Source organism: Pezoporus wallicus, unplaced genomic scaffold, assembly GCF_028554395.1.
Source record: "Pezoporus wallicus isolate ANWC-B61680 ecotype Strahan unplaced genomic scaffold, APGP_CSIRO_Pwel_v1 contig_2908, whole genome shotgun sequence".
In the NCBI taxonomy this organism is placed as follows: domain Eukaryota; kingdom Metazoa; phylum Chordata; class Aves; order Psittaciformes; family Psittacidae; genus Pezoporus; species Pezoporus wallicus.
In genome coordinates, this window is record NW_026642179.1 from 5803526 (window position 1) to 5818314 (window position 14789).

At 44.1% G+C, this 14789-nt stretch overlaps 1 protein-coding gene across 1 annotated transcript in view; it reads right to left on the reverse strand.

The window, feature by feature from the left end:
- The window catches only part of TMTC1 (transmembrane O-mannosyltransferase targeting cadherins 1), a 147213-nt gene that overhangs the window by 124432 nt on the left and 7992 nt on the right, over positions 1-14789 (reverse strand). Inside the window, exons 2-5 of the mRNA XM_057427857.1 lie at positions 7008-7185; positions 5211-5284; positions 3895-4071; positions 1803-2009 (exon numbers count right to left, since the gene is read on the reverse strand). Coding sequence (XP_057283840.1) covers positions 1803-2009; positions 3895-4071; positions 5211-5284; positions 7008-7185 — 636 coding nt within the window. The remainder of the gene's footprint in view (positions 1-1802; positions 2010-3894; positions 4072-5210; positions 5285-7007; positions 7186-14789) is intronic.

Sequence of the window (14789 nt, forward strand, 5' to 3'; positions counted from 1 at the left end):
GTAGGAAAAAAGAAACAGGGGTGAAAGAAAAAAGGAACAAGAAGATGGAGTAAGACAGGAGATGGCTTTTATATTGATACCCTCCACCATAGTATCCATTAGGGAAAATGGAAACAAACAAAAATATCAATGAGAGGCATTGAGAGAAACATGGAGAGAGCAAATAGCAGCTGCACCAGTGTTATGCTCAGGTTACTCCTCCCCATCAGATCCTAAACTTTGGAGGCAAAATGTCAAAGGAGACTTTTGGACAGCCCTTTCTGGCCTGGCATATCAGAAGTTACCAGGGTGACCCACGCTTTCCAATTGTGAGGAACATTTGGGATGCAGAAGAAGAAATAAATTTGAACAAGCAATTTTAGAGGCTGTTCCCAACGGCCAGAAAAGCCTCCGTGCTGCAGCAGCCAGCACTTACCCACTCCAAAAAGCCTCAACTTCAGTACCATTTTTGTGTCACAGATTCCCACACTGAGAAGCAACTGGACCAAAGCCACTCCCTTCCTTGTTAAAAGCAGAACCCAACCATGCCCAAGTCAGACCAATCAGACAAAACACATGCAGGGCAGAAGCTCTCAAGTGGGTTGAACCATTTAATCTGCAGAAAAAAAGAACAGAGAAGACTCTCTGATATGAGAAGCTACAGATCCCATGTAATGCTTAAATGTCATCACTACTGATGCAGGAAGATTATTTATAAGAGAACCCAACACAAACAACAACAAACAAACAGCTCCTACTGAACTGATTAATGAGGGGTGCTATGTGGGAATAAAACACTCCCTTTTCCAGATTTCAGGAGCGTTGCATGGGGCCTGTTCAGCTGCCGACCAGAGAACTGCTCTACCTTCCTGATCCATTTAAGGAACAAAACACTTTCTCCAAGGAATAGGTAATGCAGGGCAATTTGTTATTACAGGTGTCTAAATGAAATCATACTGTGTTTTGTAGTTAGTGACAAAGGACAAGCTGGACAAGGGCTACCAGGGAGACTGTACAAAAGTCAACGTTAAAAGAAAACCCCCCACACTCTGACACACATCCGTGGGGGGGGCTGCTGAGTCACACCACCTCAAATGCTCTTACTAACTCTGTGCAGTTCCATAGGGATAAGGGCGCCAAGCGCTGGTCCCATGCCAGTGTGGCCTTGGATTCCTGCCTTCCCCAGTGATCATGCCAAGAACTGCTGGATGTGACCAGTGAAAATCCTTCTGTTACTGCTCAAGCCTGGCTCTCACCATTACATGCACATTCTTAAGTATAAAGCAGAAGTGGCTATCATATATACTACTTTCATATATATACATAAATATGCACACACACATATATGTATGTACATCCATGTGCACAAATCATACCTACAGACATATGTATATGTAGATATATATAGCAATATCACATAATACACTGCTTACACTGCACTCACTTCAGACATTATTGTATACATGCACATATGCCTCCTCTTCACATTCAGATCAGCATTACAGTTTTGGCTTTTTCCACGGAGAAGCTGGGAAAAGGAGCATTGCCTAATACCATACCAGGATAGAAAGTCTCAGGACATGGACAGCCCTCAGATATTCTCTTCTTCCCAAGCAGAAGACATACCCTTTGCAATTCCCTCCTCTTTCCTCAAGTTTCTTTCCACTTTGCCCCCTCTTCCCTCTGCAGTAGCGCAACAAAAATTGCAGCACATCTCAGGATAGAAATGGGTAATCCAAAGTTAACCAAAAATGGATAAACCATTTTAACGTAAGATCGGCTACAAACTAAACCACAACACAGCAGCAGGCAGCCAGCAGTACCTCCGAATGGCCCACATGGCTTTGCTGGGCACAGAAAGGCCACCGCTCCGCTGCTCCTCGGGTGAGGCCGGGTGGCAGGAGCTCCAGGTGCCCCGGTGAGCAAAGCGATGCTTCCCATTCTCCCGACCAGCCGGGGGGACCAGCAGCGAGGCAGAGGGAGAAGCTGCAGATTGCTGCGCAGGTCTGTGGTGGATCCCCCCATTTCTCCTGGTAATGCATGTAGAGAAAAGGGGGGGGGGGAAGAGGGGAAAAGGGAAATAAAAGGATTTAAGGATTTTTATTTTTCAGATGTACTCATCAAAAGGTTGAGCATTATGAAAACAGCACAACATGGCATCTAACTACAACAGGTGACATTTTATTTAATCCAAAATACAAAGTCTTTGCATGCTGGGAGGACAGGATTTATTAGTTCCTAACTAGGTCTATCAGAAGAGATTTGACAGCAACAGAAGATGAGCACTCCCATATCAAGCTGTTCTCTGGTCTGCTGGTAAGATGGGAAGCACTGTGAGGAAGAATATGGTGCTATTCCTAATTTTTTGCTGCAGAAAATAATTGGGTGTTCTGCCTCTTCTAAACAGAAAACAAATCTTTCCAGGCTGGGGGAAGGAGCAGGAGGAAGTGAGTTTGGCAGCATGTGGAAGGATGCTGATTTTCTGCCCCCTAAAAAAGTCATCAGATCCTGAGCACCACAAACAGACAGAAAACCAGAGCAAATAAAAGAATGCAGCACATCTGGACTACAGAGCTTCATTCCTGCATGCTAAATAACTGCCATACCTGGGCAACCAGATGCCACTGAAGCAAAGAAATAACCTGGATAGGCCATTGGAATGTGAACCTATAGGAAGGAGATGAGGGGAGGGAGGAGGAGGAAGGCACAGGTTTTCCCCCCACTTAATTGACATTTGTGTTACCTTTAGCCAGGCAGCTCCTCGAGTGTGCCTGGCAGACTGTAAATATACATGTCAACAAGCATGCTGGCTGTCAGTCCCAGGAAACTGCTCCTTGGCTACTTGCCCATTGGTTACACTGTTATGAATTACTTATCTGGTCAAAATAGAAGTCCTCTGCCAATCCACTGTACCTGCTCTCTCATTGTTATTGCTGCTAGAGGGGCTGAGGGAGGGCAGGGGGGATTGAAAGTGGTCCATTCCCCATTAGGACCTAGAGAAGGGCTGAAATGGGTGGAAGACAGGATGCTCCGGAAAGAGGAGAATCCCTCTTCTCCTCCCTGCATTTCCTGCTTTCACATTGTGACAACTCTGGTACTCCCCAAACCCTTCTGGGAGCTGATTTAATTACCACTGCAGAAACACAAATTCAGTGTCCTTTTTGATAGCCTAGATACATTAGCTCACACAGGGGTGTGACAGGCTCCAGAGCCTGTGGGGCAGCACTGGTGGTAACTCAAGAGGCAATGGCAGGAGCAAGACCTCCCATTCTCAGTGGCAGCAAGCTTGTATGTTTGCTCATCAACAGATCTTCACCAGGTATGGTTTTGGAGAGAAATGGATAAAAACCAGCTTCTATCAAACAAAAGACTTTTAATGGAGATACAGAATAGCAGTTATTTGTGACACAAACTTCACAGTATTAGATTTTTCTCCACTGACTTCTAAGAGCTGCTAATTATTCCAGTCATTCCAGAACTGGCTGAATAATTTCCCTCTTTTTCCATTCTGTAAGGACAGAAAGGGTCAAACCTGATTTTGCTACTAAACATCATATGATATTCTAAAACTATGACATTACAGCTAAATAATCAAGCAGACATTGTAACTGGAAGGAGTTGAGCCAAAGAAATCAGAAGATGTTGATGCTTCACTCAGAACTCCCATGGAAAAAAATAGATGCTCGTCTTGCCAGAGTGAATTGAGCATTTTAGAGATCAGTTCTTCATATCTGCTCTACCTACAAAGCAGAAGTTACCAGGCAGCAATAGACTAACAACCTCCCCCCTCAAGATTTGTCAAATGGGTGCCATCGAATTCAGGGGGGCAAGTCCATCTCCCACAGTGCTGTCTATAATCATATATATTTTGCACACGCAGGTGGCAACATCTGAAAAGCACAGCGAGTTACTTACAGTTTGAGTCCATTGCAGGAGAGGGAAAAGAAGTCATAAACCAAGCACACACCAAACACAGTGACTCCAGTTTCTTTCACCAGCATTGCACATGTCCCAAGGAATAAACTAAGCAGCAAAAAGAATGGGGAGGCAGTGGGAGGGAAATGTTCCCCAACATAAAGCTGATCCACACTCCTGAAAAATAGATTTGACATAAATATTTTAACTTTCCTGTTATTTTCATGTTTCCTACATTTACACAAATACTGACACACTTTTTCCTTAATTTCTTAAGATGCTGGTAATCAGTGACATGAACAAGCTACACTGTTCACTGATAAATGAGGAAGGGTTTAGACAGGAGACAGGAAGGGAAAACACGAATATTGTGAGGCGCACCAAGAATCTGAGCAGAGAAGGGAAAAAAGACAAGCTGGAAGAAACAGAGGAAGGCAGAGTAAGTGCAGAGACAGAAAGGGCAGAAAAACACCTGCTTTCCATCATCTAGAACACACATGCTTAATTCTCCCTATGTGACAAAATGCACTATGCAAGCAAAAATTCCTCCATCCCACCCACACCCCCCTGAGCCAAAGATATGTCCTAATCATTAATAGACTGGGCAGCAAGCCTGCAGGAGGGGGAAGAAGCATCAAAATCAAACAGGCAGATTCCTGCAGGGTCACTACCAGTTTTATGGCTTTGTAACCTTCTGATGAAAACAGAGCTGCAAACAGCCCAAGAGGGATATAAGCAGTTTTTCCACGTGGCCATGATGATAGTGCTATTTCTAAATGAAATAACAATGCAAAAGGGGCAGAAACCCCATCCAAGTAAAGCTATTTCTTCATCTCTACTTGTTCAGTCACAGTTTTAGGACACAGACCAGCAAATGGCGCCAAGTGTTCATCTGAAAAGGGTAAGTAATGGTCCATATGCAATCCTTAACTCTTCAAGACCACGTATTTCAGAGTCACAGTATGTATTTCAAAGGCAGCCATGTGTCCTCGCTTCACTCTACACATGGACAATTTGCCTTAGTTGAATATATTTCTTTACCATTTTTAGCTCTACAGACCCTCCTCCAGTGTGTGCTCAGCTGTAACATCAACGGAAGAGGGGACCTTAAATACTGACTTCTCTTTTTTCTGTTTATAATGTTCTCATAAGCATCACTTATTTGGCACCATGGCTGAAAACAGGGGCCAGGGCACTTCCATGTAGTAGTGCTGGGAGAAGTACTTCTACTAGCAACCAAAAACTGACAGGTTACCCCTTTGTCTCCTCTGACTACAGCAACTCGTATTATCACAACCGATAGCAAGGATCCATACCTATTATAGGAGAGAAAAGCCAACAGAAAGAGTAGACAGGCTAGGACATCAGCTCTGCCTACTATACCTGTTACCTGAAAGGAAAAGAAACACGCAGGTATAAAGGCACATCTATAAAAAGGCATGCGCATTCAGTGAGTGTTTCAATGATCCATGATAACTGCTACTATTTTAAGCTTTCTATCTTTCAGTGTTATCCTCCCTCAACATAGTGAAATGTTACTTGGTTAGCCTAGGATATGCTCAGTTTTGTCTACTGCATTTCTCACTTGGCAAAACAAATGAGTAAACCAACAGTTCAGTCATTCTTTAATTTCTTATTAAAATATTAATGAAGTTGCATAGAGAAATGCCAATTTAGGGATATGTTTTAATTTTGTATAATAAGGCTCAAATAAGAAACACATCCAACTCCCAGAACTGAGATTTGTTAAAGGAAAACACTCATGAAAGAGCAACTCTTTGGAGAAGACTTATTGTATAGAAATGAGTTAATAATTAATATCTGAATGAACTTTATCACCAAAAAGCTATACAGTGATATGTAATCTATTCTCTTTCTGAATAATCTGAGTTTATGGGAGTTTTTTCTGCACATTAATTAACCAAATCTTCTTATAAGAAAGGGAATACCAAAGAAGAATGCATAAACACTTTTTTGACAAACTATTTCAATATTCCATTACACAAAGATCTAAAAACTGCCCATAAAGCAAATAAAAGACCCTTTGAAGTCGTGCCTCTTTTGAGATTACATAATTAAGCCATATTCAGTGCTCCAGCATTTTTTTTTTAACCTTTTTAAGTTTTGACCCAGACAAAAATAAATTCAAAGAGTGCCTCTTCTAAAACCTCCCTTATAATATACAGCTGTGTTATCAAAAGGAGCCTAGCTGATTAGTTCACACAAGACCAGCACAGGGAGTAACTGTAAAGCTCGTGGCTTTTTGTTATTAAGGTAATCTCTCCTCAGAAGTTCTCAGCCACAGCAGCTATTTCCCTCGCTCATTTACAAAGGCTCGTAATGAAAGCATGTGTACCTCACTCAATCAATGGTACCTCAGCTAACGAGTGCGTTTCTTTTAAGTATGGGTAGCTGGACACAGCGTTTCCTTCTCAAAGACTCGTTTTATCTACAGAAGTACCTCCCAGCGCTAGCAGACTGCAGTTTTAGCATCACTATGTCATTAACTGTTTCCTTATAATGAAATGGAAAATGCCCAATATGAGCTGTTGCTCTGTAAACTTACCATGACATTTATTAAGCTAACAAGTCATACTGAAGATGATACTCCTAGCTTTCAATTGAAATCAATAGAAATTAATCCATGGGTCACATTGCCTCAATCTGAGCCATCTCCTCCGGTATACACACTAATACTCCCTGCACTTTCTCTCCCTTAAATTGATGACTATAGGTGATGACTGAAGGCATGCAACAATGGCCCAGCAGGAGAGCACAGCCTCACTGAGGTCTTTGGCTTCGGAAGACTTAAGACTTTCATCATCTGAATGACTGTCCATTTATTCCCAGCATCGCTGATTAGGAACATCAGTAAGGATTTAGTGCCAGAGCAGAGAGATGGCAAGTACAAATATGCTTTTTTCTTAATGACTCCTGCAAATTATTTTAAACATAGTATATTCTCACCTTTCCTCTTCCACAGGAAAAAAAAATCACAAGTGCCATACTCTGTATGACTCAGAGCTTGCTTTAAAAACAAACAAAAAATAATTTAAAGTAGACATTTATCTTTAGCTTCTGTGTCACCCATTTTTTGTGTGTCACATACTTACAGCCTCGGTGTGAATGGGATGCACAGCAAAAAACAGCGCCGTGACAAAAGCAAGTCGGCAGTCCTTGAACACAGCTTTGTCACAAGTGTACATCAGCACAAGAGTCACTAGACAGTGTAAAATTACATTCACTGCGTGGAAATAGAAGGGGTTCATACCAGCCAGCAATATGTTTAACCTGTAAGGAAACAAAATGGAACCATCAGTAGACTGCAGAGGTCTTGTAATAGCAGGACATCTTTCAAATACTGTAAATCATGCTTTCTTTAACTAATCTGCAGTCTTTTAAGTGTTATTAAACTAATTAGTGCAAATAGCTCTGAACTTCTGGTTTATCTGATTAAAGAGAAACCACTTCCCCAGTTTTTTTAATATGTGGTTTCATTTGGCAACCTTCTTGGCACCAAGATGGGAGAGGCTTGCGCCCTCCCACTACAGTTTACTGCAGTAAGACAGCATCTGTGCTTCCCTAGCAGCAAATAACACCGGCCAACATCAGAAATACAGAACTTGTCCTATTTCCCAGTTGGCACCTTCTGTGGTTGTCACAGCCACGTGACAGCTTTACAATATGGGTAGTTATTTTCTACAACAGAATAGATGGTTTTCCTTGGGAACAGCCAAGGCAAGGACTTGGTAAGGCTCTGGAGCATCCGCTTGGCATTCCAGGTGCATTTATTCCCATTTAATTTTCAAAATATTTTCATATACTGAAGGTTAAGCATTTATTTACATGCTTTACTGACATCAAGACTACACCACCAAGCTGGTCTAATAGCTAGCATCACTTTGATAAGGACACTGATGGTAAAGATACGTTAGCTAACATCACCCTCAATTCAGTGAGACAATTGGGGTTCATCATTTGTGTTGACTGTGGAAGAAAAAGGAAAACATAACAAGCTGTTATGACATTTGTTTGACAGAGTGTATTAACACATTTTTTTTGTCGCTGTTTTTTACAGCCAGCTTGCTTAACAGCTGCTGACAGGCTTTGCCCTACATGCAGTTGAAGATAATTCCCTTTACAATTAACCGCATCTGTACATTTGGACAAATATATATATATACACCCACACATATATACACACATTCACATGGCGCCTCTATCTATGGAAGACTCCATATACGAACAAAGAATTTGGAAGCACTAATGTAAATGGACATTAAATAATAAAACAAGACAGCCAGTGAAAAGAAGACTCAGTCTAAATATTTTGCATGTTGCCGTAAACATGCTAAAGGGTCAGTAATCCTTCCTGTTGTTACCAACAGACTCCAGGTCTCCCATGACATACATGATGCATCAGCAAAGCCACTGAGCTGTTGCTACTATGCAAACACTTTAAGGTTTTTTTGTAAGACAGAGGAGGTGTGGTATGTCTGTAAGGGCCAGACAACATATGCTTTTTATAAATACTCTCTGCATTCCTTACTCATAAGCAACTGAGTGTTATCTGTCCTGGGCTGCATTTTCCAGGCCAATCCAACTTTACCAGACCAAGAGTCTTACTTGTGCATTCTTGCTCTTCTCCCACTCCCAGTGTTCATGGAGGCAATAGCTGAATCCCAGAGAGTTTGGCAAAAGTGAGGTTTTAGCATGACGTGACCCTTCCCTTTGAAGTATGGGTTTGATGCAGCTACATTTTGACAAGACATCAGTCTGTGTGATTCAAGAATACATGAAGAGTTGGGGCTTTTTCTATTTTTTTTCCCCCATTTCTCCTGCAAGCCACTTCAGGGCAGAAGCATACATCACTTTCCCTCATTTCTACCAGCACAGGATGACAAACCACAGCAAATGGCAGTAACATCCAGAAGGAGTTTCAGCTTTAAATATGCTGCAGCAGTGAGGACCCCCAGGCCTTAGTCTTGTTCCCGCAGTGTGCTGAGAACAAGGGGCAGCATAGGGCCACCCTGCCCCAAAGAAGACAAAGTTCCCACTCAGAGGCCCCTGCAGATATGTGCAATGGCAGGGACCACCTGCAGAACCCAATCTTTATAAAAATGAACAATTTCTGGCTGTAAATCAGCTGGGTAAAGCACAGTCGTCACTCAAATGCCAAAGCATGGTCTGGCAACCTCATTTCTGGAGAAAGCAGATGTGGGCAGGTGAGGACAGTGAAGACAAGAAGTGCTCAGGTTATCACATGATATGAACCCATGCATGAAAACATGAGAGATTCTCATTTAGCAAAACACTGGCACAGGTTGCCCAGAGAGGTGGTGGATGCCCCATCCCTGGAGATACTCAAGGCAAGGCTGGATGTGGCTCTGAGCAACCTCTAGTTGAAGATGTCCCTGCTCATTGCAGGAGGGTTTGACTACATGAGCTTTGAAGGTCCCTTCCAGCCCAAACTATTCTATGATTCTATTTATTTGGCCAAGTTGTAAGGATCAATCACTACATCTACAATATCCGACAGTACTCTGGAAAAATCTATCATTAGTCTCCATGGATCATGTTTGATCCTGCAAAACAGGTCTACTGGCAAGAAAGGCAGAATCTCATGGGAGAGATCTCCTGAGATGGAGATCTTCCGAGATGGAGATCTTCCTGCCCCCAGGATAGGTAACCCTATCCCAAAGTCAGGGCATGCTCTTCATGCCCCTTCTTTGGGCAAACATCAAGTCAACAAGACTCAGAAGCTGTGAGTTACCTGAAGTAAATTATTGAAAACAGCTAAGAAAAAGCAGCCTCACAGCTTGGCTATTCCTCTGTGTATTCTTAAAACAATAAAGAAGGGAAAAAAAGTCAGAACAAAACACAAACATAACGACACCGTGGTATTCAGCCTTCCATTAAACAGCAAAATCTGACCACAAGCATACCTCAGTGTATGTTTTAAGCACCATCTTTGGTGGTCCATGAATACTAAACGTGAATGTGTGCAGGTGCTATATTCACACCAGTGTTTTTTGCTGCTAAATCTCTTTGTCATAAGAAATTAGGTCACACAGCAATGAAGGAAACATTCTTTTGTCCTGAAACAATCCCAGCAGAATGATTTTGAAACGTTAGTAGTGCTTGAATTTATTGCACGTCAAACGGGTGAGCAAATCTGAGGCTCCAAACAGCTCTAATCCAAGTCACAAGCTCCCCAGCACACTCACACACCCATGGGGAAGAAAAAGGCATCCTAATGTGGGAAGCCAAATCTGCTCCATTGTGGAGCAACTATGAAGAAACTTGTGGGCAAGGGAGCAGGAGGAGATAAGTAAATCAAAAATGACTTCTCCCTTCTTAAACTTTAATACCCTTACAGAGATTCAGACTTGTCTTTGTTTACTGCCAGCAGCATTATCATGGAGTCATGTAGTAATTATACACGGTATATGGCTCAGCAAACGAAGTAAAACAGAGATACGAATCTCAAAATCAAGTAAGAAGTGGTGTTTATCCAACATAATGCTGATGAATAGAAGCCCTGGCAGGAAACAACTGTACTCCGTTGGAAGGGAGGAGTTGTCTGTATATTTCCATATCTAAACAGGCCCATAATTGGGGAAAATATTTCATCTTTTAAGTTGCAAGCCCCAAAGACACCGAACATTATCATCATTTCTAATTTGCAGGATGGTGTGGGATGGAAGACCTTAGCTGCTTATCCGTGAAGATCATAACATCTGTCTGAGCTAAAGCACAACTTTTAAGATACATGGTATGGCCTTGGTAGATCACATAGCTAGGAGAGCACATGGTTTGGGCTGGACAGGTTTTTTGGGCTGACTGCTCATCAAACCAGAGAAGTGTTTGCAGATAGTATAGATTTGGGAGTGAATAAACCAAGTGACCATGGTCCTAGGAATGGAGACACCTGAAATACCACCATCTCAGACAAGGAGGTTTTTCCTCAGGAGAGCCATCTGCAAAACACTTGGAGAGGAAGAGTTTTATATTGCTTCAACATCTCTGCTGGAAGAGTCCCCAGGGCAAAAGAGTGGGTTAAGCCTCCTGAGAAGTGATGAATGGCAGTTCATAGAATCATAGAATCGTTAGGGCTGGAAAGGACCGTAAGATCATCTAGTTCCAACCCCCTGCCATGGGCAGGGACACCTTACGCTAAATCATATCACCCAAGGCCTCGTCCAACCTGGCCTTGAACACTGCCAGGGATGGAGCATTCACAACCTCCCTGGGCAACCCATTCCAGTGCCTCACCACCCTCACAGGAAAGAATTTCCCTCTTATATCCAACCTAAACTTCCCCTGTTTAAGTTTTAACCCATTACCCCTTGTCTTGTCACTACAGTCTCTAATGAAGAGTCCCTCTCCAGCATCCCTATAGGCCCCCTTCAGATACTGGAAGGCTGCTATGAGGTCTCCACACAGCCTTCTCTTCTCCAGGCTGAACAGCCCCAACTTTCTCAGCCTGTCTTCATATGGGAGGTGCTCCAGTCCCCTGATCATCCTCGTGGCCCTTCTCTGGACTTGTTCCAACAGTTCCATGTCCTTTTTATGTTGAGGACACCAGAACTGCACACAATACTCCAGGTGAGGTCTCACAAGAGCAGAGTCGAGGGGCAGGATCACCTCCTTCGACCTGCTGGTCACGCTCCTTTTGATGCAGCCCAGGAGCACACACTGAAGCCGGCTCATGTTCATTTTCTCATCGACCAACACCCCCAAGTCCTTCTCCTCAGGGCTGCTCTGAATCTCTTCTCTGCCCGACCTGTAGCTGTGCCTGGGATTGCTCCGACCCAGGTGTAGGACCTTGCACTTGGCATGGTTAAACTTCACAAGGTTGGCATCAGCCCACCTCACAAGCGTGTCGAGGTCCCTCTGGATGGCATTCCTTCCCTCCAGCGTATCAACCGAACCACACAGCTTGGTGTCATCGGCAAACTTGCTGAGGGCGCACTCAATCCCACTGTCCATGTCAGCCACAAAGATGTTGAACAAGACCGGTCCCAACACCGATCCCTGAGGGACACCACTCGTTACTGGTCTCCAGCCGGACATTGAGCCATTGATCACAACTCTTTGCATGCGGTCATCCAGCCAGTTCTTTATCCACCGAGTGGTCCATCCATCAAATTGATGTTGCTCCAATTTAGAGACAAGGATGTCATGTGGGACAGTGTCGAACGCTTTACACAAGTCCAGGTAGATGACATCAGCTGCTCTACCCCTGTCCCTCAGTTCCATAGCCCCATCATAGAAGGCCACCAAATTGGTCAGGCAGGATTTCCCCTTAGTGAAGCCATGCTGGCTGTCACCAAGCACCTTGTTGATTTTCATGTGCCTTAGCATGCCTTCCAGGAGAATCTGCTCCAAGATTTTGCCAGGCACAGAGGTGAGACTGACTGGTCTGTAATTCCCTGGGTCATCCATTTTCCCCTTCTTGAAAATGGGGGTTATATTTCCCTTTTTCCAGTCATCGGGAACTTCACATGACTGCCATGATTTCTCAAATATGATGGCCAGCAGCTTCGCAACCTCATTTGCCAGCTCCTTCAGAACCCATGGATGGATCTCATCAGGACCCATGGACTTGTGCACATTCAGATTTTTAAGATGGTCTCGAAGCAGTTCTGCTCCTACAGTGGGCCCAAGGTCTTCATTCTCACAGTCCCTGCATCTGCCTTCCAAGACTTGGGTGGTGTGGTCAGAGCCTTTGCCAGTGAAGACCGAGGCAAAGAAGTCATTCAGAACCTCAGCCTTCTCCAAATCCTGAGTAGCCAGTTCTCCCAAGAGCTTCCTGAGGGGGCCTACATTCTCCCTAGTGTTTTTTATTTGCTATGTACCTGTAGAATCCCTTCCTGTTATCTTTAATACCTCTAGCTAAGTTTAATTCTAACTGGGCCTTAGTTTTCCTAACCTGGTCCCTAGCTTCTTGGACAACAGCCCTGTACTCTTCCCATGCCACCTGTCCTTGCTTCCACTTATTCTAAGCCTCTTTTTTCATTTGAATTTTCCTCAGGAGCTCCTTATGCATCCAAGGAGGTCTCCTGGCCCTCCTGCTGCACTTCCTTCTGGTTGGGATGCAACACTCCTGAGCTTGCAGTAGGTGATCCTTGAATATCAACCAACAGTCTTGGGCCCCTCTGCCCTCTAGGGCTGTATCCCATGGAACCTTCTTAAGCAGGTTCCTGAAGAGGCCAAAGTCTGCTCTTTTGAAGTCCAGGGCAGTGAGCTTGCTGCACGCTCTTCTCACTGTCCCGAGGATCTCAAATTCGAGCATCTCATGATCCCTGCATCCAAGGCTGCCCTGGAGCATCACATTTCCGACGAGCCCTTCCCTGTTGGTGAGCACAAGGTCAAGCACGGCACCTCTTCTTGTCGGCTCCTCTGTTACTTGCAGAAGGAAGTTATCTTCCACACAATCGAGGAACCTCCTGGATTGCTTGTGCCGGGCCGTACCGTCCTTCCAACAGATGTCAGGGTGGTTGAGGTCACCCATGAGAACAAGGGCCTGTGAGCGTGAGGCTTTTCCTCTCTGTCTATGGAGTGCTTCATCCGCAGGTTCTCCTTGATCAGGCGGTCTGTAACAGATGCCCACAGTAATGTCTCCCATAGCTATATTCCCTTTAACCCTGACCCACAAACTCTCTGTGGACTGCTCACCTGTCCCCAGACAGAGTTCCATACTCTCCAGCCTATCCCTAACACAAAGGGCAACTCCCCCTCCCTGCCTGCCAGGCCTGTCTTTTCTAAAGAGCCTGTAACCTTCCATTACAACACTCCAGTCATAGGAGCCATCCCACCATGTTTCTGTGATGCCTATTATATCATACCCCCGTAGACGTTCAAATGCAAAGGCCCTCAAAAGGCCATGTGGAAAAGGAGGGGAAAGAGCACATATACAGAAGAGCAGTCTCTCAATACCAGATGACAGGTATCTTCTAATAGCGCTGATCAGCATCACCCAAGCTACCACCAAAATAAAAGCTCATTACAGAAATCTCAGCATTGATCAGGTGTCCTGTCAGGGCAGAGAACGCTGCACTGGAACATATATTCAAGCAGATTCTTGTCCTAACACAGGTCTTTGTGTCCAAGTGTTGCAGCATGTGCAGTTCAGCATGTAACACCCAAGACAGAGCACTGCCAAAGCTACATGCCCAAGCAGGAGGTATACAAAAATAAGAGGCATATGCCTAACACAGAATCTCTTGATTTGTTAAGGCTAATGGATGTTTTCCAGGAACAGTGCTGTAGTTTTCCTTGCCATCTACAGCAGCTTTTCCATTCCTCCACCATCCACTCTAGGAAAACGAATTACATAGCTCTGCTCTCAGACTTCCACAGGCACCAGCTGTTGAAGGTCCACAGATTAGAGCTTATAAAAGAGCTCTCCAGAAGAAACCAAATCACTCTTGGTCTTAAAAGCATAAGCAACACCTATCAGCATTCCTAGTTAGCCACTTACCCTCCCTCCCCCAGCACTGCCATCTTGGTTGAGGAGTGACATGTGTAGAGCCCAGACCATGCACCATGTTACCCTCAAGCCACAGGAACTTGCTCGTCCTCTATATAAGTCATCAGGCAGGGACACACCTTCCTGGGTAAGCAATTGGCTGTACAGACGGCCTGGCAATCGAGCGGGATTCAGTGACTTCATCCTCACATAACCAGAACTACAGGGGTCTATGCTGCAAGATTACAGGCTCACGGACAAATCCCATACATATCTAGTTACTATATATAATCACCAGCACCTCCGGGCTCTAATATAGTGCTTCTCAACCACTGGCACACACAAAGACTCATTCAACCTTTTTTAAGGCCTCTTATGATTTAATTATATTGTAAACCATAATTGGAGAGTTTCTCTTTTT